Source organism: Cygnus olor, chromosome 23 (assembly GCF_009769625.2).
Source record: "Cygnus olor isolate bCygOlo1 chromosome 23, bCygOlo1.pri.v2, whole genome shotgun sequence".
Lineage (NCBI taxonomy): Eukaryota > Metazoa > Chordata > Aves > Anseriformes > Anatidae > Cygnus > Cygnus olor.
In genome coordinates this window covers 2637297-2661387 of record NC_049191.1, presented here as the reverse complement: position 1 = coordinate 2661387, position 24091 = coordinate 2637297, and the positions used below count along the sequence as shown (strand labels likewise).

The 24091-nt window shown below is 53.3% G+C and overlaps 1 protein-coding gene across 1 annotated transcript; it reads left to right on the top strand.

Annotated features, from left to right (window-relative positions):
- The first annotated feature begins 369 nt into the window (after window positions 1-369).
- Window positions 370-24091, top strand: STK40 (serine/threonine kinase 40). Its single transcript, XM_040534941.1, has 12 exons — window positions 370-500; window positions 7230-7342; window positions 9383-9502; window positions 10481-10566; window positions 11065-11208; window positions 12281-12508; window positions 13571-13623; window positions 16557-16672; window positions 19901-20045; window positions 20210-20329; window positions 21203-21287; window positions 21807-24091. The coding sequence occupies exons 3-12, from the start codon at window positions 9391-9393 to the stop codon at window positions 22023-22025; spliced, it is 1308 nt and encodes a 435-aa protein (XP_040390875.1). The 5' UTR covers window positions 370-500; window positions 7230-7342; window positions 9383-9390; the 3' UTR covers window positions 22026-24091.

Genomic DNA, 24091 nt, shown 5'->3' with positions numbered 1-24091 from the left:
GCCTGGGGCCCGGCCCCGGAGTAGGCGCAGGCCGGGCGCTAAGGCCGCGGGGTTGCCATGGCAACGGGCGGCAGCGCGGAAGCCCCGCCCCCCCGCCAATCGCAGCGCGCTCCCAGCTCCCCCGTGACCGCCATCGGTTCGCCGGCCAGCCTTTGATGCAAGCGCAGCCAATCGGCTGAGGGAGTCACCGCGCTTCAGCCAATCAGCAGTCGGCCCTCAACCAATCGCAGCCTGCCTCCCTCCAGCCACCCCCCCCAGCATCTTCCCCACCTGCCACTCACATCGCCCGCCCAATCACCGCCGCCTTTCCCGTTGAGCCCCGCCCCCTCCCCTCGGACGCCATCTCGGTGGCGGCCGCCAGGAGGCGGGATGGCGGCGCGGGGCGGGGCCGGGCCGGGCCGGGCCGTGCGTCACTTCCGCTGTCAGGTGGCCGCCGAGCGGAGGCCGCGGGGCTGCGGCTGCGGGAGGCGGCGGCGGCCGCGGCGGCCCCGGGGCCATGGGTGAGCGGGGGCGGCCCGGGGCGGTGTGGGAAGGGCCGGGCACGGCACCGCTCGGCCGCCCGTGGTACCGGCCCCGCGGCTCGGCAGCCGGGCAGCGCGGCCGGCAGGGCCCCACGGAGGCCGCGGGGCCGGGTCTGTCACGGGGGGCTCGGCCCAAGGCCGGGGGGGGGGGAGCGGGGACGGGCCGGGAGGCGGGGGGAGGCGTCACGGTTTCCTCTTCGGGCCCCTCCCGGTCCCCCTCGGTGCCCCGCAGCCCTCCCCGAGGTTTCGCCGGTTCCGGGTCTCCTTCCCCCGCCGGTTCAACGCGTGCCGGCGTCTCCCTGAGGAGCTGGGCCCGGCCCCGGGTCCCCCCCTCGGGAGGGAGGTGGGGGGGGGCAGGACCCTGGGGACGGGGCCCGTCCGGTGCCGTGTGAGGTCCTGGCCACCACAACCAGGGCTCCTGGCCTGGGGGAGTGAGCGGGGTCTGTGCCGCTGCCCAGCACGGCTCTCGTTGGGCCCCTCAGCACAAGAAGGACATCGAGGCCCTGGAGCGTGTCCAGAGAAGGGCTACGAAGCTGGTGAAGGGCCTGGAGCACAAGTCCTGTGAGGAGCGGCTGAGGGAACTGGGGGGGTTTGGGCTGGACAAGAGGAGGCTCAGGGCAGACCTCATTGCTCTCTGCAGCTGCCTGAAAGGGAGGTGTGGGGGGCTGGGGGTCGGCCTCTTCTCACAGGTGACCAGGGATAGGACCAGAGGGAATGGCCTCAGGTTGTGCCAGGGGAGGTTCAGGCTGGAAATGAGGAGACATTTCTCCTCAGAAAGAGCGGTCGGGCGTTGGGACGGGTTGCCCAGGGAGGTGGTGGCGTCACCGTCCCTGGGGGCGTTCAAGGAGAGGTTGGACGTGGGGCTTGGGGACGTGGTCAGTGGGTGATGGTGGTGGTAGGGGGCGGTTGGACCAGGTGATGTTGGAGGGCTTCTCCAACCCTAATGATTCTCTGGTTCCTGCGGTCAGGACCTGGTGAGCTGCTTTTTGTCATCGCAGGCAAAGCCTCGCCAGCAGCCCTGGCTGGGGGCGCAGCAGAGGGGCTGGATGTGCAGAGCAGCGCTCACACGGTGCTTCTTGCTGCAGCATAACCCCGAGCTGTTGGTGCTGATGGCCTCCTGGCTCGGGGTTTGGGTTTTTTGCGTTGTGCTGGGTGACGGAGGAGGCAGCAGCTGCTGATTTTCTGCTCTTTGAACATGTGTGAGGGGAGAAGAGCTCAGCCGAGGTGGAGTTGGGGCTTTTAACACCACTGCAGTTCCCAAGACCCTCTTTCATCCCGCAGCTCTGTACGCTGCTAGGTGGGGTTTTTCTGCTCCCTTCCCTCTCAGCGGCAGACTCTGGGGGTGAAATCTCCAGGGAACTCGTTCCTGCACAAAGCCCGTGGGTTTTGCCGGTTACCTGAGCTCTGTGTTTGCGCTTGATGCAATTGCGACTTTCTCCTGCTGCAGAAACGCTTCTTGAAAGCAGCCTGGCAGCTCTGTCACCAAAACGCGTGTCCGCTGCCGCGCGACAGCACCCGTGCGCCCGTCCCGCTGCCGCAGGTGACAAATGGTCCCCGCGCTGCCCGTGGCTTTCAGTGAGCAGAAATGAAACGCTCCCAGGAAGGGGCTGGGCTCGCCTGTTGGTGAGGAGTTCTGCTGGGCGCAGGGGATCCCGGGCGTTACTGGGAACCGTTGGAAATTTGTGCGGGAGCAGGGCCTCGTGCAGGTGGCTGCGGGCGCGTTCCCGCGGGCAGGCTGCGAGCGAGCAGCCCCTGGGCTGAGCCGCCCGGATGTGGGAAGAGTTTCCCTGATGCCGGAGCGCTGCTGCTACGTCCTTTTATTGTTTCTTTGTGGCATCCGCACCGCTGGTTTGGTCACACAGCCGCGGTACTTAAAAGCCCCCTCGTGTCCAGCTGCTGCTTGTCCTCGGGATGTCGCTGAATCGTCTCCGGACGCCTCGCAGGCACCCAGCTGCTGCCTGGTGAAGGGCATCCTGCGGATCCTGCCTGAGCTCCTGCTGGACTGGAGGAAGCTGTGCTCCTGCTGTAATTTTCTGGGTGAAATAGTCTGCTTTCGTTAGCTGTTGTCCTTTTTTTTTTCTTTTTTTTTTTTTTTTAACTTGCGGTGCATCAAAATGCTTTTGCGATACAAACTAGAGCAACGCTAGCGTGGCGCTAGGAACTGGTGCTTAGGGACAGGAATAGGGTAGGAATTAACCGTGTGGGTAACTTGTATTATTTAGAAGTCCCTGTTATTTAATACCAAGCTGGGGCTCGGCGAGCAGAGTATCGGTGATGAGCCCAGTATCGTTTCCCTATCGAGCCGAGCGACCACACCTGGCTGTAAAAGTGTCAGCGCGCCTGAGTCAGGTGAGAATCCGTGTGTGCGTGAGGAAGGTCCCGCTGCGGTGATTTATGGAGCACTGAACGCACACGGCAACGTCAGCTCGGATCAAAAACCCCAGCCTGGTCCTGCCCGGTGCAGATTTTAAGGGCAGCGCCCGTTTGGCTCGGCGCGGGCGTCCCCAGGGCTGCGGGTTTCGCTCCCAGGCTCTCCGGTGCTGCGGGGAGAAGGGGTTAAGCTGGAGGTGGTGTTTGTGTAACCCGGCAGGGAACTCCCAGCGTGAGTCCGGTGTTGGGATGAGTCCTCGAGCCGGGGTGCTGATGCATCAGAGGGGTTTGGAGGCAGCGCTGCCACAGCTGCCAGCTCGTGCCGTGGTTAGGGCGCTGGATTCCTGCGCTTCGGAGCTTCCCCCGGGGGCCTGGAAGGGATTTCCTCCCCCGTGTGCGGTTCCTGCAGGTGGCCTCGTCCCTACAAAGTCGCGGACCGGCAGCAGCTGGAGTGAGCAAGGTGCGTGGGGGTCCCCTGGTGCCACGGGGGCCGCTGGCGGCCACCTCGACTCCCCCATGGGGCTCAGGGTCCGGGGATGGGGGTGCCGCCTTGAGAGCGTGGCTGTGCTCGGGGAGAGCAGCTCGGCGTCCCGCTCGGAGCTGGCTGGGGCACGGGGAAGCAGCTCGGTGAGTCTCCGTGCGTTTCCAAGAACTTTCTGAGTCAGGGCTCCTCTTTCTGGAGGAGGCGTCCCTTCCTGGAAGGGCTCGCGGCGCCGCACGCGGGTTGCACTGTTGGCTCTCTGAGTCATCCGGTGGACCTTTTTTTTTTTTTTTTTCCCTCTTTTTTTAATTATTTATATTTCTTTTGCAGAACCGTTTAAACTTCCAAAGCTTTTGGTGCCGTAGGTCTGTAAAAGTTAATGCTCCCGTACAGCAAAGCGACCGAAACAGCGAAGCCGATCCGACCGCCGCTGGGTGCAGGCAGAGAAGCTCCCAGCCACTCTTCGTCGGGGCTGGTTCGTGCTCCACCTTGCAGGGCAGCTGTCCTGGGGCAGCCCTGCCTCTCCCCGAGCAGCAGGTCTCGGGGTCTCGAGGGAGGGTGTGTGGCAGGGCGAGGCGATGGCCACGCTCTCGCTGCCGTCCGAGCCCGTTGCTGCTGCGCGTTCCTGCGCTGAGAAGTCGGAGCATAGCCCGGGTTTTGCTCGCTTCGTGTTAATCTTTGTCAGACCGTAGCCCAGGGTTTGTTCATTTCATGTTAGTCCTCATCTGGGTGTTTAGGTCCTGTCCAACATCGCTCCCGATGAGCTGGAATTTGCCACTTAAAAACAGAAACGAATGAATTGTGACCTTCGTTCCAGCTCGGCGCCGAGTGCAGCGTTGGGCTGCCCAAAAACCAAACCGTGGCAAACCCCGTGTTGGGGAGGGGTCTCCCTGTCTGGGCGAGGACAGGGGGATGCAGGAGCCTGGGTGAGGCACAGCGAGCTCGTCCCGTCTGCAGCGAGCTTCTCGAGGGGCGGCAGCAGAGGTAATTCACAGCTGGTGACACCGGGGGGACGCCGGTGGCTGGAGAAGAGCAGTGTGCGTGTCCTGGGTTGTCTTTCTAACGTCGTCGCACTAGAAAGCGTAACCACAGAGTGACCTGCTTCGTCCCCCGTGAGATAAAACCAGAAAGCGTCGCTGAGGTTCTGTCAGCTCTTCCAGTTTCTTAACTAGTTTCTGTGGTGCTGAGTAATCCTGTTAACGCCCCAAAGGTGCTTTTTTTGTTGTTGTTTTTTTTTTTTTTTCCTGCTGTCAGTGGCGGCTGCCGGACTGCAGGCCCTGCCTGCTCTTTAATCTGGGATGAAAAGGGTGGCTGCCTCCTCTCGCTTTCCTTTGTTGCTGTGCCGGGCACCGGAACGTCGCGCGGTAATTCAGGAATTAGCCCGTGTCCTTAAGCTACGTAATTAAAAGACGTTGCATCGAGGCCTGCAGAATGATTTGATTAATAATTCCATTAAAGGCAGAGCTGGTGCAGTAAGGAGCTGCGGCCGCTCCTCCGGTGAGGCGTCGGATGCGGCGTGTCAGAAGCAAGCGGTGGATTTCTGAGCGAGACTCCTTGTCTGCGCGAGGGAGGCCGTTTGTGCCGCAGATGGCGGGGCGGGGGCGGCCCGACTCGGTTCGAACAGTTTGTTTTTTGGGGGGAAGGGGGCGGTGAACCCACCCTGCGAGTACCCACGGCCGCGTCCCTCGGGTGGCGGTTGAAAGGATGAATGCGTCCGGTCCGGCTCTGCGGCAGTGTTGGGTGCTCTCTCTTGAGACGGATCTTGCTGAGGTTGAAAGGAGGATTTTGTAGTCTTTAGGGCTGGAAAACCCCAGCTGCCTGGCTCGTGAGGCTGCCTGTAGGTCGCTAGAGGCGTGCTCTTCACCTTTTGAAGGCTGACCACCTCTTCCACAGGAACCCTCCCGGTCCTGAGCTCTGCACCACGTCGGAATTTTGGAAGAGCTCAGTTTGCAGCCGAGCGGGTTCACGTGCGGGGCTCCGCTTGCTGCCTCTTCGCGCTCTCTGCTCGTTGTGCTGGAGGAGGGACCCTTGTGCGGTGCAGCAGTCCCTCGCCTGCGTGCTGTGAGTAAACCCGTCCCGGAGAAGCTCTGCTGCCCCGGCCGTGCTAGCAGCAGGGTGAGAAGAGGGGCCCAGCGTGCCGTCAGGACAGGACGGATCCCCATCGCACCCGTCCTGCTCCCAGCTCCGAGTGCCAAGGGTTGCTGCGGGGCTGGCGTCTCCGTTTCCAGCTGCGGAGTAATTTTAAGCCTAAAACTAACTTCAGGCTTGTTCTTCCAGCACACAGTGCGGTTATTTGTGTCTGAGAAGTGCCGGCTTTGTGCCGCGAGCGCTTCCAGCAGCGGAGCCCCTTGGAATCAGAGCTTTGTGTCGAGATGAAATGAGTTCGTGGGTAGAAGGCACCTGCTGGCCCGGCGGGGAGGGAGCCTCCCGCCTTGCAATTGTGGCTGCTCAGTGTATTTTCCTTAAGCCCTGTCTCAAAACGCTATTTTTAGACCCGTGCCGAGTGGATGGCCTCGGTGCTGCGGGAGGCTTACGCAACGAAGTCCGCGGCCTTTTGACCAATTTCCTTGCTCTAATCAGGGTTACGCAACGCGCAGAAAAGGGAACAGTCGTCCTGCCTTCCGCTGCGCCTGCCCCTGCCTCTCCTCCCTTTGTCCCGAGACCTTCCTGCATCCGACTTCCCTTTGCTCTTTCCACAAAGGAGCTCAGCACGAAGCGCGCTCACGTGGAAGCCCAGAGCTGGAGGCAGCTCTGGCTCCTACGGGGCAGTCCCTTTGTTTTCTGTGGGGTTTTGCTGCCCTCGCTGTCCCCGCTGCCTTGAGGCCCAGCGGATGCTACGCGGGGAGGTGGGATGCAAAGTGCCCTGGGTGGCACGAGCAGGGTCGTCCTTCATCCTTGAGCGCACGTTGGTGTTTCCTCTCCTGCTCCCACAAGGATGCTGCTTGAAATTGGAGGGTGTCCATAAAGAGCAGCCGGGCTGGGGAACCTCCAGAAGTGCTCTGTGCACAGACAGCTCGTCCCGAAAGCGCTGCTGGCTGGCGCCGTGCAGCCTGCTCGTCCCGCCACCCCCCAGCCTCCTGGTGCTGGCAGCCCGGCTCCCACGTGTTCCCCACATGCCTGCCGTCGATGGTCTGATCGATTACTGGGTGTGAGCCAGCCTGGGTCATCAAACGGGCGTCGTGTGCGGTACCTGAGGGTTAAACGCGGAGCTTTGGGGATCAGTGCGGTTCTGGAGGGTCTGTTGTAAATGGATCCTTTCTAGTGGGGCTGGGTGAACCATTAAGCAGCGCCAAGTGCCACTAGCTTGATGGTTTTTTTATATAGAGTCCAATATAAGCTGTAACAAGGAATCAGTTTGCAGTGGGGATTTGTAAGGGTAGGACTCGATGTGGTGTTCTCTGCCTTTTGCCAAAATTGTACTGTTCTAGTCCAAGCTTTAAGCATCAGTCTTACCGTGACTTAAAAATTACGTCCCGTGATGAAGGTTCTGTTGTGGCAGCATGGATATACTTGAGAGGTGGTTAAAGCAGGCAAGCCAGTGTGCTGTGGTGGAGGTTAGAGTGCAGAATGTGTGTGTTTGTGCTGTGCAGATGTGTGTCACATCACAAAATGTCACTGGGGGCCGTTGACGCTCGCGTTTGCCTCTCTGCGCAGGGCCATGCGTCTGTGACTCCTTGGTGACTAAACTCGCAGAGCCCTTCTCGTTCTCTCATGTGATAGCAGGAGGTTTCGGGCCCTTTCTGAGCCAAAACAAACACAGATGTCTCAGGCTGCAGAAGTCTGGGTGCATACCACGTTACTGTAATCAGGAATAATCCAGAAGCGCAGCATCAAGTCTATCTCGTTTCACGTTACAGAGCCCTCGACCTCTCGACCATCCTGCCTTCTCCGAGGTGATGACTCCTGTCTCCTGAGACGTTGGAAAACCTAGTTTGGAAGAAGAGTCAAGATACAGTTGATGCTGAACGACGTGAGTGCTCAGATCATTTTGTTTACGATAACGCCGTTTGCACCAGAGATTCCTATCCGGCTCCGATTGCACAAGGGTCATTATCTCAGAGTTTCTGTGCAGTGGGGTTTCTCCTGTGGAAATCTTACTCATAAGTTTCCAGCAGGGCTGATTGCATTGCGAGGAGCGGAGAGCTTTATAAGGCACAACCAAACGTTAGGGCAGGGATGGGGAAGGAACAAAGCAAGGATCTGGAGATGCTGAAGCAGCTGGGCCTGGTAATGTTTCTCTTTCCCAGATGTGAACTTTTGGTGGAATTCAGTAGTGCAGGGCTGTGCAGCCTGCTGAAAGGCTTCTCGCCTAATCTCTCTTGCTATCTCTGACCTCGGTGACAGATACTGCTAGATAATTAATGCAATGAGATCACTGTTGTGGCTACAGAAAGGGTGGGGCTGCCAGAGGGTGAGTGTCCCAGCCTTGTTCAAAGTATGGTGATTTATCAGTCTCTGACTTGCTGAAACTCTGAGACCTTTTTTTTTTTTTTAAACAAGTACAACCCAAAATATTTTCTTGGTCTGCTGTAGTGACCTCTTAGGGAAGACCAGCAGGGCTTGGTTTTGACTTGCTCAGAGTAAGAAAATGGATCTGTGCTTAGTTCCTCCTCTCTCCCAGCCCCCTTAGAAGAAAAAAAATCAACCTTTGAAATGTCAGAACACGAACATTTAATGTGTAGATATTTGTGAAAGCCTTTGAAACTATTTTCCAAGAGAGAAGGGTGAGGAGAAAGTGTATTGGAAACACAACTTCAGTTTGATGGAGCTGATTTACACTTGAGCATGCTGCATGTGAAGGACTGCTTGGCAGCAAACGTGAGAGGTTCTTTTCCTGCTAAGCCAAAACAGGACTTTGCTTTGGGGAAGAGAAGATTCAGTGACTGAGGCTTGAATTTATTTGGCCCTGTAGGTATCGGTTTTCCACTGCCACCTCAGATTCTCTTTAGATTTTTGAGTAGCCCAATATTCATGTTGGAAATCGGATTTTCTGCTCTGCCAGAATAAGCAGAAGTTGGTGACTTCTGGTTGTTTGTGCTCGAGAGCTGTGGTGGTATGAATGGGCCTTGGGTACTGTGATGCAAAGTTTGAGATTCTCATCTGTTAGGTTGAATTGTTGTGTGCCACTGGTAGTGCCAGAGAGCCCACGTGCTGACACCGCAGCGTTTCCCTTCATTAGAATATCAATTAAAGGCAGGTAGCAGGGCTGTAAGCTGAACAGAGCATCCTTCCTGCGTGAGGAGGCTGCAGCGAGGCAATGTTCCCCATGTCAGACTCAGATTTCAGGTGTTCTGCTCAGTCCAGTTGTATGGCATGGAGATGGATGGAGGAGGCAATAAAAAGCTTAGAGCCTAACGAGGTACAAAGAGGGAGGACTTATTCCAAGACTAAAAGTGCCTTTTTGAAAAAATCATTGTTAAATTAAATGAATTTCACGGTAACTAGTGTGTGTTGGTTTTCCGTGCCCTTGCTGGAAATGGTGAAAGATATCGTTCATTTTTAAGGTCAGCTGCAATGTCGTGTGCTCGTGGCTGCTCGAGGAATAGACTTGAACCTCTGGGGTGCTTGGTGAGCTGGCTGCAGGGGAGTTCTCTGAATGGATCTGCACAAGCCCATAGGCTGAATCAGAAGTAGGCACCCATGCAAAAGGATAACTTAGGCATCTGCTTTCAGAGGTTTTTTTTTGAAATATGTTAATGTGCAAACTTGTTTTTGCTGTAAAACAAGCTCTAATTATTTTGACTTGTTCCCACTATGTCTCTCAAACAACTGTTCTAGGAAACGTTGCTTTGAATAATGAGCCTGATTTATACCTTCAAAATGCATTAAGCCTCCAGCCCACAACTGGGCTATCAATAAATGAGCCGTAGTTGTGTTTTTTTTCCACAGAAGCACGAGTAGGCAGAGACAAGTGCATCAGTAAGTGAAAGCCTTCCTGTATGAAATAAGGGATAGTATGAGGAAACTAACACAGTTGCTCACCAAAATGTGATCTTCTCTCTCTTTCAAGAGCCGAGGATGAAGCGGCGAGCATCAGACAGAGGAGCTGGGGAAACATCCACTAAGGCAAAAGCTCTTTGTACAGGGATTTCTGGAAATAATGCCAAGAGAGCGGGCCCTTTTATTCTAGGTAAGCAGGGAGGGTTTTCTTCCTCTTTAGTTTTCAAGATAGAGAGCTGCTGATTGCAAAACTGAAAATAAAGGGAAAAGCAGGTGTGTAACTTAGCACCTTATACCAGAGCAATTCCCATGGTGTAACAGAGCAGCAACCCTTGCAGCTGGTCAAACTAAAGAGATTTGTAATGCTAATGCAGCAAGGCGGGCATGTCCTTTCAGATAAATGTGAACCCTTGCTTTTACTTTTACTTTTTTTTTTAACTACATTCTTAAACTTTGATAAAAAAGCAAATTCAGAGGCTTTTCGGTTAGAGTTCTAGGGATGTGTTTAACCCATTTTGCCTGGAATATTCTGTCAAATCAGCATGTAGACAGCTAAGTAATGCAGTAATGGCTATTATAATGGATGTGTGCCCGGGCAAGGCCACTCTGCTGGCTTTTAAGAGTTGCTAGAAAAGTTGTTAGTTTGGAACAAGTCGCATAAAGTGCTAAAAACTTGATGGACTTTAACATGATGGACTTCCCAGTGGAAACCAATGGTTAATCAATCAGAAGTAGATTTAAACTGAAGAGGGGAGACTGTACGTTAACCTGAAATTTGGAGTTATCTCTGCACCCGAGCAGTCCCTGCAGAGGTGGCAGTGAGGCTCGGAGGCGCTACCAGTAGTTGCCGTGGGTGTTGCTAGTAAAGGTAAAAGCTGTGTGGTTCAGGCATGCAGAAATTTGAACTTCTAAATACAGCTGTGCTGCGTGTGGGGTTCTTTGTTAAATGGTTTTCTAGTGAAGAACCTGAAACATTGCCCAAAAAGGGTTCATAGCTCAGTACCACTTTTTTCTTTAGATCGCGCTTTGCGGAAAGACAGTCTCCAGAAAAAAAAAGGAACTTGACTTAAGCTAATGTAAACTGCGTGACACTTGAATACTGATGTAATCCCGAATTAGTCATTTCTGCTTAAAGGAAAACAAGTCTGTTTTTGCTTTGTGCTGTTAGGTCCACGTTTAGGTAACTCCCCTGTGCCAAGTATTGTTCAGTGTTTGGCAAGAAAGGATGGGACAGATGACTTCTATCAGCTAAAGGTAAGCAAAACGCAGGGGTTCCACATCTTCAGAGCTCTCTAACTTTTGCCCTCACAGCGAAGCGCTTGCAGCAGTGTCTGGTGCAGGCTGAACTGAGGGAAATGGCTGCTGGAACTTCCCCTCAGCAGGGCAGCCCTGCCAGGCACCACTGATCTGGTGTGGAGATTGGCTCTGAGACGAGGCCGCTGTGGCTGCTGTTCTCCTGGGGCTGTCCTGGAGCCTTCAGGTCTCCACCACGGTACCTGAGGTAGCGGTGGCTCCAGCAGGGAAGGTCACTTGGGGTATTTGCAAAAACCGCCTGAGCTGCTTTCCTGTGTTAATCAAACTCATGCTGTGCATTCTGCACAGCTCTTAGTTCAGACAGGTTTGTGGCAAGTGTACGAATAAGAGTAATTACACCCAACTGTTAAATACACGTGTGAATGCCTGAAATGTGAGAGCTCTGGGGGCATTTGGGTTTTTCTGGGAGTTGTAAAGGTCTTTTCCCTTTTCCCGAAGATTCTCACTTTAGAAGAAAGGGGTGATAAAGGAATAGAAACGCAGGAGGAACGACAGGGCAAGATGCTGCTGCACACAGAGTATTCTCTCCTTTCCCTGCTCCACAATCAGGAAGGAGTGGTTCATCATCACGGGCTCTTCCAGGTACAGCTGGTCACCGTGCAGGTTGGGGGAATGCCAGGAAGTGCTGTTGGCTACAGCTGCTTTTGTTTAATGTACGGTTCATGCTGACCCCGTTCTTGTGCATACAGAATTAGCAGCACACCGCTGAGATTAATCAACGCTGCTTCAAACAAGCAAGTTTGTGGCAGGGCCTTGTGATGTAACGGGGTTTGGGATTTGGGGAGCGTGAGAACAGTGAAAGATGGGGCAGGCACACCGTAGCACACCCTTTGATACTTGTTGTTTGACAGTGACTCCTGTGATATTGCACCTGAGGCCTTTTAAGCCTTGTGTAATGGCCGTTTATAGGCTGCCTCCCTGCTTCTCAGGGAGGAAAATAGCTGCTTTACTGGCGAATTAATTTGTGCTCGTAGAGCACCTTTAGAACTGATGTTGTGCTTTCCGGTCTCTCTGCTGGTTAATGATGACTTGTAAGGAGGAACAAGTTGCCAAGAAACTGCTTCAGCATGTTAAAACAAACTAGTAAATGTGCTGATCAGCATCTCCAGTGAATTGTGATGCTGTTAACACCCTGAGAACTGTTTATGGGTACGAGGGACTGGTACGAATTACCAGTTTGGATGTCGGAGTTGCTTTGCTTGCTGGTTAAATTTTGTCAACAGACATTTCACTCGAGGCCATCTGTGCTATATCTTAAGTAAACCAAGCCCGAGTCAGTTGTGTCCTGTTTAATGTTATGAAAGAACTGCTGCTTTTGTCCTGAGATTGCTATTTTTCTGATTATTGATGTCTTTGATCCCTAGTATTCAGTCTGTACCACTGCAGAGCTTTTTAGGCTTTATCTAAAGGTGCATGTTTCAGCATCAGTACTGATATACACACGTAAACAAATGGCATTTACTTCCTCTGGCTTCTTTAAGTACAGATCATGCATCTTCTTTCTGAAATCCCCACTCGGGACAAAGATCAAGGCCTATAATTGCATTCGCTTACTTTGAGATCAACGTGCATTTATTTTCTAGCGCTCTCTGTGTCAGTGAGTATGTCCAGATAGCTTCCCTGAACTATTGCTCTTCTTTTTTCCTCCCTGTAGGACCGAGCTTGCGAAATTATAGAAGATTTAGAAGCCAATAGAATGGTCAGAAAAATGAAGAAGCGCATTTGTCTTGTGTTAGACTGTCTCTGTGCTCATGATTTCAGTGACAAAACGGCAGATCTGATCAATCTGCAGCATTATGTCATTAAAGAGAAGAGGCTCAGTGAGCGAGAGACGGTTGTGATATTTTATGATGTGGTACGAGTGGTAGAAGCATTACATAAGGTAAGGTCTTCGTTGTCCCTTTCTGTGCTGGAGGGCTTGGTCTTCTCCTGTTAGAATGAGATGTTTTAAAGCTTCCTTGTGCAGGCAGTGGAAAGGTTATGAAGGATGGGTGTTCCAGCCATTTCCCAATAGGTGTTCTGCGTAAGACCTCGTGCCCCGAGCCATAAAAGAGCGTTCCCTTCCCCTCCCCTCGAGTTTCTCGATGATAACGCAGCATTTGTTGACTGTGGAGAGGGGCCAGCTGGACTCGGTGCAGATCAGGTGAACTACAGTGTTATTAACCTCAAAGTGGTCGCTGAAGATTAGGAGAGCAGAGGTTAATCAGATGCAGGAAACACTCCAAGCTATTTCCTTTCGAAGCAAAATAAATCTCAATGTAAGAATTGATTTGTGAGATCAAAACCTCAAGCTGCAAGTTTGAGATCGATGAACTAGGAGCTACTGGAACAAAAATAGATTCTGCTGATGTCTGACTTCTTACCCTGTAAAAAGGGGCTTCCACCCTTCCTCGGCAGAGCAATGAATTATATATCGTTTGGTAAAATGATCGTTACTGAGGTCATACTGAGCCCGGGCACTTAAGTTTCTGGCCTTTTGGTTTCATTCAGGTCTGTCCGGATGTCCAAAGGAGCGAATTTGCTTGGTCTGTCCTTTGAGCAGAACTGAAAATGAAGCGCACAGAGTACCCAGAACGCAACCAGACTAAAAACCTTAATCTGGGTTATTTTGAGGTGTCCCCTCGTGTTAGGCGTAGGACTGTGGGCATTATCATTTTTTTTCCCCCCTGCTTTTCAACCCAAAAGCCAGTGTCTTCAAGTACTGTAGTTAATTTAACATAGTCACCATTCAGTGTTCCTTCTGTATGTGAGAATCAGCTCTGCCTTTCTTAATTTATATCTAGAAGGAAGCAAACTACCTAAGGAGATGGGTGGTTCCCACCTGTTTTGTTTTAGTCTGAGAATGAAGACAACGTAATTTCAAAAGATGCTTAGTGCTTTGGTCTGAGCATTGAATTTAGACAATTATGCCTTTGCTCATGTTTTACTATTACGTATTTTACAGAAAAATATTGTGCACAGAGACTTGAAACTAGGAAACATGGTGCTAAACAAAAGGTAAGTCTGCAGGAGAGCTGCTGTTCGGGCAGTTCTTTTATGCTTTTTCCCTGAAGTAGATGCTTTATTAGGAACACAACTGAAGGCAGCAATCATTGAGAGCGCTCTTGTGTGAGAAGGCTGGGGGACGTGGAAACGAGCTGCACAAAAATACAAATCCAGTTCAGAGTTTATGGGCTAATTTCCAAAAATGAATTGAGCCCAACTTAAATAGTTCACTCTTCCACCACGCTCGCTGACATCATGTCAGCACTTTCTGTTGGACTCCAACTTCTGAAAACTACATTTTCTAGTAATTCAGAAACCTGTAAGAGAAATGCTTCTTACAAAAAAGAAGGAACTGAGATGTAGTTCTGTTCACGTAACTCGCTTTCCATCGCGCTAAAGGAACTCCCAGCGCTGCAGTCTGCACCATAATCACAGCAGTGTTAAATCTTTGACTGCTACACTGCTGTGTTTTTGCTAGCAGTAAAATATTTACTTATCTAAACAAAAGCTCTTCTGTCTGTGTTTGTGCTTGAAATAGCTTCCTTGATGCCATTAGCTGCTTTGCTGCAAGCCCCAGTTTATAAAGCAGTAATATCCAAAGTCTTGGATGCTGTGCAGGCACCGGAGGGAGCAGCCCTCCTGGAGCAGAACGAGCAGCGTCAGTGGGGCATGGCCTCAGCCCAAGTGAGAGGCAGCTGGGGGCAGTGTACGCTTTGCCTGGTGGCTCCTTGGAGTTTTCACTTGCCTTGATTTATGTGTTTAGTTGGCACGCTAGTTCCAGCTCGGATATTTTGCTGTATTCTTCAGTATTACATTACTGGCTAAATATTTTGCACTAGCCTTAAGAATGAGCGGAATTCATTGTCTTTTCACACTCTGTCTGGTTTTCTGTGGAATGAATAAAAAATTGGAAGGCTTTAGGTCTGCAGGCTTCCGGAGTCTGCACAAAGCACGCAGGTTCACCGTGGTCACAGCTTGCTCTTGCTTTTTTTTTTCCTCTTCCCTAATACTGTTTGAAAGCAAACAGATTTTTGCCTCTTGAGGTTGAACTCCTTGGTGTCCCCCCACCCCCAACACACGCATGTAACAGCCAGTAGTTTTCAGGGAAGCCTGTGAATTGTTTAGAGATTTTTTTATATAGCGATTTTAAGATCAATATCTTCTGCTTGCTTGTTTGATTCCTCCTTGCTAGGAAGAGGCAGGTAAAGGTTGCTTCTTTAAAGGATCCACCCAGAGCTTCCCTCCTTTTCTGGGCAAAGTGTGCAGTGGAGATACCTACAGCTAGAGCTGCACGCACAGGGCCCCACTAGCAAGAAAGGGAAGGTATTTGAAGCTCTGACCGTACTTGCCAAAGTCGTTCTTTGCACTGTGTGTTATGTTTTGGCTTTTTACTCGTAAGACCATCAGCTCTGGTGAGGAACAACTGCAGCCTCTGAAGCAGTGAGTCATTTGAAAGGGTGGGTGAGGCTTAAGAACAGATTACCATGGAGAGGACCAGTCATCTGGACTGATCAGAAGTGTTTGTTCCATTCCAGACGTGCTCACAAAAGAGCACCAGGTCTTCTCTGTTGGCTGGGGAGCGAAGTTAGTTGTGTGTCACTCTCCGAGGCCCTCATTAGGCTCCTGGGCTAACGAAAGTCCCTCGGACGCTGCCCCCTGCCAGCTGCACGTGGTGAAGCCTCACAACAAGGTCAGGCTTCCATGTAGTCAGCGCAGTAGCTGGATGACTACAGGTTAAATCAAATCTCAGGGACTAAATAAAACCAAGCAACCCCAAACGTTCGAGCGTCCTTTAGAACACTTCGTCTTGTAAGTCTCTAACAAATCCCACAAATTGCTATTCAACCAGGGAAGTCTCCTGACAGTTGAAGCTAACACTTCTTAAGCACGAGTCTGTCTTAATAATCAACTCTCCGTTGCCAGCCCACGCTTGGTTTTATTTCACTTGTCTGTGAGACTCGCTGGAAACATTTCTTGATTATTTTGACTGACTTAATTCGTGCTTTCAGGCTTTTATTGTGTAATATTTTTCAAGAGTATAGAAGTCTTCTAGGCAGTGTTTTTCTGCTCAGTCCTGTAAGCTGTATGTCAAGAGCCAAATTACCTGAGTGACAGGGAAGATTTAATGTGGTAGTAATTCTGTAACGGGCTCACTTTGCCTTAAAAATATCGTTAATTGGAGCTGGTGATGCCGTAGGGAAGTAGGGGTGTCAATACAGAAATTGCATGTGCCCGCTGTTCTCACCTTTTCTGAAGTGCTTCAGTGTAGGAGGCTTTTTGATGTTGATTAGATCTTCCCTCTTTTGTGAAGAGCAGTCCTGGAGACAGGTAACACTGCCGTGGGACTCTTGCGGTGGGGTTGTTGGGCAATGTGCAAGTGGTCACACCGAACCCGATCATGTCCTGTGGTCACCCACTGAAGATGCTTAAGCAAGCAGTGCACAGTAGGGCTTGCCTAGGGCAGCCCTTCCTGTAGGGTATTTTCCCTCAGCTTCCAGAAGACGTGGGAAGGAGATGCAAGGTGGTTGGGGAAAAGTAGAGGAGAATCAGCTTTTAAAATAGGGTTTTACTTTCTTAACGTTCATGCCCTACAGTGGTCAGCAAGCACGTAAGTGCAGGTCCTGGTGCTGCTGATCCCTGCAGGGTGCTGTCAGGCTGGTCCTGGGAGGTGGTCGTGTGGCTGCAAGGTGTCACCGTGTGCCACTAAGGCTGGATGTAGGTTGTGTCCATAGCTGTAACACGGATTTTCTTGTTCTCTCTGTAAGAGCCTTGCAAGCTGTGCTGACGGGTGTAGAATCTCTCCCTGTCAGGATGGTGTTGATCTTGCAACTCCGCTCATCTTTTCCCCGTAGACATCTCTGTTTTGGTGTCAGCTTCCTCTGTTTGTGCTGTTTGGCTCGTGGCCCAATGCTTCTTGTTCACTGATGCCTTCTGATTCTCCCCAGGACTCATCGAATAACCATAACGAATTTCTGCCTTGGGAAGCACCTAGTGAGCGAAGATGACCTGCTGAAGGACCAGCGAGGGAGCCCTGCCTACATCAGCCCAGATGTGCTCAGTGGTAGGCATCCCCTTTGCTCCTTGGTGGGAATTCACAGCCCCTGCTTTTAACGTTAGCTTCACTTTCATTCGTGGCTCTTAACATTAAATGAAAACTACCTAATTCTGCTCCCACGTGTAACCCACCTTTTGAGATCCCCGTAATTAGGTCCCGATTATGAGACTTGATCTATTTTTTCAAGTATCAAGGGAAAGTGTGAGTGTACCTTGTCTTAAGGTTAGTCTGAACTTCAAAGCTAATTAAAAGCTCCTTGCCTGTTCCTAAATAAGTCTGACTGCAAACAAGATGTTCCATTTCCCACATCTGAATTTTATTCCTGAGGCTTCGCCTGAGCTGCAGGTAAATCCCTAGGACTAAGCCAATTGTCTCAAACCCCTGTAAGGTCAGTTTATTGCAGGCAGTGCAGCCCAAGGAGCAGTTGTAGCAGCAGCTACTTGTTTCCTGAAGGGAACTGCTGACCCTCGGGGCAGCTTCTGGGCTGACTGAGAGGAGTTGCTAAAAAAACAGAGGAGTGATCATGCCAGGCAAGCCTAGCGGTGTGTTTGGCCTGCACCTTGTCTCCAGCAGAGGCCTAAAGCAGATGTCTAGCAGAAAGCAGCTTTTCCTAAGGTTCTCCACCCTTCTAACTGTTTGCAGTGCAGGGACTTTCAGAAACAGATGGGGTTTCTGTCTGTTTAGTTGCTTCAGTAGGTTTCTCTTCCCTGCGGTCTGCTGCTGTGCTAGCTTTTGTGCTGGCAGTAGCTGAGCAGGCAGTGGTTTTGCTCTCTGGTGAGCTGGACTAGAGTGTTAGAGGGTGCATTTACAGTTCGGGCTGTGCATTTGAAGCATCTCTCCGTGCAGACTCCAGTTACTAAGCATTAACTCATGTCATGGAGCCATTCTGTTGAGCACAGATAATTCCTTTGAGCTGGAGCTGAACTGCAGGGTGCAGCCCAAGATGACCGCTAACACATCCCATCTGCCAAGGGTTATCCATTGGCAGGGTCAAGCTTGTGTTGGGATGATGGTAAACTGCCCAAAGCTGGCCAGTAGGTCACCAGCACCAACTGTTCTCTGTACAAGCCTGCAGTATGTTGGGCAGCACCCCTTGATGGTGTGCTCATGGCTAGTGTGAAATCCAGAACCCCTGCCAGCCTTCTGTGCCGCTCGTGTGCGTGAGGATGCTGTTAGAACACCGAGAACTCCTCTGCAGAAGATTTGGGTCGTTCCTTACTGGTCTCTGGTCTCCCAAGCTTTTGTATCTCAGAAACACCCTCAGAGGGAGCTAGTCCTTTCTGCTCTCTTTGTGAGAGCCAGCAGACTCACCCCAGTTTGTTGTCAGGTTTACAGGCGGTGGCGATAAACGCAGCTGAGCTCTTCGTCGTGGTCTCTCAGGCAGGTCTGAGGCTGCTTCCCTCCTGGGCAGGACTAAGCCAGGAAGGGAGGCAGAGGCAGGCGGGGACGTGGAACGCGTGTTTTTTGCAGGCCTTTCCTGTTCTGCAGGATATCCTGAGGCCCCCATGACCAGATGGATGACAGGAGCCAACTGCTCTGCAGGAGCGTGGAGCGGCTGGGGCTCAGCTAGCTGCTGTCTGGTGAAGGTGGCGTGGAGCTGCTCCTTCCTGCTGGCTCGGGGTGCTGGGCTGGGCTGCAGGCACCCAGCTGCTTCCGACAGCCCCTGGTGGTGCATTGAACGGCCTCTCTGTGTGCCACAGTGCCACAAGGTGCTGAGCACACCGCTTTTACTCACTTCTCTGACAGCTGAGGCTGTCCGAGACCCAGCCTCACATACAGGACAGTGCCTTGCAGCAGCACTGCCTGGACTCCTCACCTTCAGGTGCAGTCGCTCTGTGCTCCAGCTCCGGTGTCCCCACACACAGCCCTTCCTGTGCTCTTGAAACTGCTTTTCCAAAGTGGCTCAGTCTGCAGCTCCCCTCCGGAGGCAGAAAGAAAAGTTACTTGAGGACAGCTCAGGCTTCGCCACCATCTGCAGACTCTGAGCATCCCTCTGTCTGCATCGCTAATGCTCCTGTGCGAGAGGAACCTAAAAAGCCTGGTGAATTGATCATTGTTGTAGTCTCTGGGAGAAGCTGTCTTCTGCTAAGAGGTGGCTCGCGTTTTGTGGCTGCTGAAATGTCACAGCAGGAAAAGCTGGAGGAGGAGGGAGAGGTGCCTTTTTTTTGAGCATATAAAGCAAAGAATAATTAGTACAAATAACAAATGCTGCAGCGGTGACTCACCGTGTGAGTCAGAGGAAGTCATTCCCTCGATCCTGTGCCGTGGTACAGCCGTGGAGTTTCAGTTCTGACCCTCGTGCGAGCTGCTGTTGGCTGATTTATGGAGCCACTGAAGGGACGAGCAGCGCTTCCACCAAGTGGCTCCCAGGGCCTGCTGGGCCCGCAGCAGCTCTCAGGAAAACCTCTGCGGGGAGGCTCTCGCCTTCGCAGCTGGATCCTGCAGCCACCTCTCGGGATCCATCCTGAAGGCCCAGTGCCATCTCGAGGCCCTAAATCTTCCCCTCCACCTAAATCCCCCCCGCCGGCAGTGTGGTGGCGTTGGTGTGAGCATCAGGCCGCTCCTTGCCGGAGGAGCACTTGTTCTTTTGGGGCTTTCCTCCCTGCCTGCCCTGCTTCGTGCCTGCCAGCCCTACGTTCTCTTCTCCCCTGGCCTGGACTCACAGCAGGGTGGGTCTGTGGAGCCTGCAACGTTCAAGGTGGTGACAGTCTGCCGGGGATGGAGAAGGGGGCGAAGCAGGTGTCTGAAGGCAGAGCTACAACAGAAGGAACCTTCCGAGAAACTTGAGCTCCTCATTGTGCTGCCGGTTACTGAATGGATGCATTTCTGAGAGGCAGCCCTGCAAGGCTGCTCCCTGGGTTTAGCTGTACCTCTGTGGGGCAGATGTGGGCTGTCGTGTGAGCTCCCGCACTGTGTGCTTCTGTTCACCTGATGCTATCAGATCACGTCCTAGCCGTTCAGCAAGGAAAGCATCCTCTGTAGAGACAGGATGACAGCTCTGTGGGGACCACTGGTTTGCTAATTTGTGACAGAGGCACCTTTACAAGAGGTTCTCGGTGGCCTCCCGTAGGAAGGCTCGAGCATTTTGACCAGTGCTTAGAAAAGAGGAACACACGCAGAGGTTGCTTCAGAGCTTTTACCTCTGGCGGTGGGCTGCAGGGGCTGGCAGGACTGTAATTCCTGTTGCTTTTGTCTCTTCCTATCTTAATGCTTTTGTCTCCTCCCGCCCTGCAGGTCGGCCGTACCGTGGAAAACCCAGTGACATGTGGGCGCTGGGCGTGGTGCTCTTCACCATGCTCTATGGCCAGTTCCCCTTCTACGACAGCATACCTCAGGAGCTCTTCCGCAAAATCAAGGCTGCCGAGTACACCATCCCCGAGTGAGTACAGCCTGTCCTCGGCCAGGGAATCAGCCTCGTGGTGATTCCTGGGGTCAGAGCAGTAGTGGCTCCTGTGCTTCCTGACCCCTGCTCCCTGCTTGTGCATCCTGCTGCCGACTGCCCACCTCGGAGACGTGGCCTCACCTGTGCGTTCTCTCTCCCAGGGATGGGCGGGTCTCAGAAAACACTGTGTGCTTGATCCGAAAACTGCTGGTCCTGGATCCACAGCAGCGTCTGACAGCGTCTGAAGTGCTGGATTCTCTCAGCTCCATCATAGCATCGTGGTACGTTCGATAGGAGCGAGGCAGGAGCGTGGCATCTCCAGCCTCGAGCTGTGTTAGTGCAGCCGTGGTCAGCAGGCTGCTGCCAGGCACAGGACACCAGAGGGTGATCTGTGAGAACTGCAGAAAGTCTAAAATCCTGTGTCTGAACCACTGGTGTCCGCGGGGGACACAGCCAGCACGGTCGGTGCAGATGCTTACCACTGCCACAAGGGTTGCATTCTGTAAAACAATAAAATTGTGAAACAGTGCTGGGTACAGAGAGGCCTTCGCTGCTCCTTTCCCTCCCTTGCCCCAGATTTGACTTTAAAAGTCTAAAAGACTTCAAAGACTAAAGTCTAAAGACTAAAGTCTAAAAGACTTCTTGAGTAAAGTCAAGAATATCATAGCTGTACGTACACGTGAGGCCAAATGCAGACACTTCCTGCAAGCTTGTAATTAGGCTTACACTCTTAAATAAAATCAGGCATGAGATCTCTAGAGGGGAAGGGCCCGGAGACCCTAACACAGAGGGGTGTGCTGCAGTTGCAGGGTGGAGACGCCTTTTAAGGGTAAATCTCATGCCAGGACTGGCAAGATCCAACAGCTGGGGTGAGATTTCGGTAGCACACCCCAGCAGAACTGCATCCTGGCAGCGTGTGATCTATGCAGCCCTCTCATCAGCCCCGTGACCTCCTGTCTGTGGCGCACTGTGCGCTCAGGCCGAGTTCTTGTGCTGCCTGCTGGGCCGGCTGTGAAGGCTGTGATTTTTGGAGCTGTGGCTGCTTTCTCTCCCACCTATGTTAGCTCCGCATCCTGTTTAAAAACAAAAAGCAAGACTCTGGGGATGACGACGTGATTTCGTGCGGAGCTCCTAACGCAGCGCTCTCCCCGCAGGCAGTCCATGTCCTCGCTGAGCGGCCCCTTGCAGGTGGTGCCAGACATCGACGACCAAGTGGCTAACCCTGAAAACCCCCAGGAGGTAGGTGCGGGAGGGCCACCCCCGGTGCTGGGGCTGCGGCTTTGTGGCGGTGCTTCGTTTGGGCTGGCGGTGCTCGCCGCGCTTCCCTGGGCTGCATCTCCTGCTGGCCTAGCAGCCCTCAGCACCTGCACACCCAAACTGCTTTTCCACATCCCTGTGCCACATTTACTCAAAGAATGCCCATCCCTCGTGGCCTCCTGCCTGCCGAGCTGCACGGCAGCGAGCTCGCTGGCCCCGGGAGCTCTCCTCGAGCGGTGTCTGCTTGTGTGCGGCTGGGGGCTGGGGCAGGGGGAGCGGTGCTGGCTCAGGCTCCCTGCTGTGTTCTGCATCCTGCTCTCTTGCTGACGTTTGTCCTGTTGGAAGCGGTGGCCTGTGACCTCGCCAGCTCGTTATCCTCAGCTCGTTATCCTCAGCTCGTTGTCCTCCCGTGGCTCAGGCCAGTCGGAGGCAGTGGCAGAGGGGCTGCTTGTCAGGAGGGCTGCTCCTGGCCGTGGCTCTGACGAGGCGGCTCTCCCGCAGGTGAAGGTGACGGAGGAGTGCTCGCAGTACGAGTTCGAGAACTACATGAGGCAGCAGCTGCTCCTGGCGGAGGAGAAGAACACCTTGCACGAGGCCAAGAGCTTCCTGCAGAAGCGGCAGTTTGGGAACATCCCCCCCGTGCGCCGCCTGGGCCACGACGCCCAGCCCATGAACCCGCTGGACGCGGCGATCCTGGCGCAGAGGTACCTTCGGAAGTAGCTGCCCACGCCTCCGAGAGCACAAGCGCCGCCCTGCAGCCCGCCTTTCACGTCGCCTACCACAGCTCAACAGCAATACCGGTGTCCCGCGATGGAGAATAATGTAGCAATTCTTCTGAGCTCTGTTCGGGGGCACGAATCGCTCTGGAGGGAGAAGACTTTTTTTCAAAAGCTAGTTTTGGAAGCAGCAGCCTCTTGGCATCTTCTGGAATCTGTTTTTTAAATCGAAGCCTAGATGACTAATCTGCTTTTAATCATGACTGTAATCTACCTCTCTTGTCTTTTTAACCATGCTGTTCTCTGGATCGAGCAAAGCCTGGGGGAAAGGAGAAGACTACCAAGGGTGAAGCTGGCTTGCTGGCACAAGAGTTGCGGCTGTGTAGCATGGAGAGCCGGCTGACGGCGTTCGCTCCGTATGGTTTGAATAAGCTTAGATTTATCCGGGTTTCTTGAAAGCAAGGATTTCTTGAAGCCTCCCACTTCCTTTCATCTGCATCAACCCTTTTGTTGGTCTGCCCGTGCCGCCTGCTCTGGTGCAGCCTCACGCTCGGTGGCCTTGTGAGGGCTGCAGCACCCCGGGCGGCGCGTTGTCACCCGGCGTGACCCGCGGCGCGGGACGGGACTCGTCCTTGCAGGCGATGGCTGCAAAGCCCAAATCGTGTCTGCAGTCATTCAGAGGTTGTGCAGAACTTGGCCCGGCTTGGCCTTTGACCTCTTTCCTCCCTTTCACTGATTCTTTTAGTTCCGTAAGAATATATGATTTAATCTTATTTTTTTTTTTCAGTAGCTTACCTAAGGTGCAGTTAAAATTGCATTAATTCTGATTTTAGCATTTTTCACACTTCAGTTGTGGTACAGATATAATATATGAGTTACAATGTGAAAAAGCTTCCCAAAATAATCCGCCTAGAGTTAGCAAGGGGCTGGCTGAAGTCTCTACTGTATTTGTTCCCTCGCTTATCTTGCCACCCGGCCCCGCCACCGCCCCGCGTGGTGCCGAGGCTGGAGAAGGACGCCCCGGGTGGTCACCCAGGGCCGTGCTGAGAACGGGAGCGGTCGTTTCTGAGCCTCACTCTGTGAACTGGATGCCTGTCTTGCCAGATGACCCGTTCTCGCACGGCGCTCCTGCAGCTCCTGGTGCCCCCCGGGGCCTCCTGCTCGGCGCGGGGCGCTCCGGCTGCCTCCCCCTGTCCCCGTGGGTCCCTTTTGGCACCAGGGAAAAGGGGCGAGCAGGGGCAGGGGGGCTTCTGTGGCCTTTGGCTGTAGGTGCTGGCTCCCTTTTGGGGCTGGCACTGCTCCCAAAGCCCTGGGGGCTGTCCCCGCTGCCCTTGCCCTGCAGGGAGCGAGCAGCGTAGCGTGTTGTTGCCTTCCCTTGCCCCAGGCAGGCTCCCCGCCTGCACCCTTCCCCTCCAAGGCCGTGGCTCTCCGTGAGGGGACCCCGCTCACGGCCACAGGGCTTGACCCAAACTCGGGGCAGCACCGGGCATTACCTCCTGCCTCCCCCTCGCCCAAGCACCCTGGCAGAGCAGGCAGGTGACTTGTGAACACTAACACAGACCGGAACGGTTGCGCCAACCCCAGCCAGCTGAGCCAGTAGCTTCAAGTCGTAGCCTTATTTATTGCAAGGATGGTCGACCCGTCCCTCGCCCCCCCCCCCCACCCCGTGCCACCAGCAGGGCCCCCCCCCCGGCCCCAGTTGCGCAGGCTCTGTCCGATTTTTTCCCCTCCCCGTCTCTCCCCCCACCTCTTTTCTCTTCTGTTTCCCGAAGATAAAGCAATATTCTGGGGACTCTGCGAGGCTGCGCGGTGCTGAGCGCTCCCGCACGGTGAATCGCGCTTGGGTTAAAGCGAACTGGAAAATTTGGGGGGGGGGGGGGGTCGTGCATGGGGGGCATGAGCGGTGCCGGGGGGAGCGGTGCGTGACACGCTGTAGAAAAGGTTCCTATTGTAAGGAAAAAAGGAAAAAAAAAAAAGAAAAAAAAGGAAAAAAAAGTTTGTATAAAGACGTTATTTTTGTACTGCATCCAAACTCCTCCTGCATGTCGGCAATAAAACTTGGTTCCGAGA

Bases quoted from the DNA above. Each gene is read 5' to 3' on its own strand.
- STK40 (XM_040534941.1), top strand. From the start codon at position 9,391: ATGAAGCGGCGAGCATCAGACAGAGGAGCTGGGGAAACATCCACTAAG. The intron at 11,209-12,280 runs GTACAGCTGGTC...TCCTCCCTGTAG, and splicing joins ATCATCACGGGCTCTTCCAG to GACCGAGCTTGCGAAATTAT. The intron at 12,509-13,570 runs GTAAGGTCTTCG...CGTATTTTACAG, and splicing joins TGGTAGAAGCATTACATAAG to AAAAATATTGTGCACAGAGA.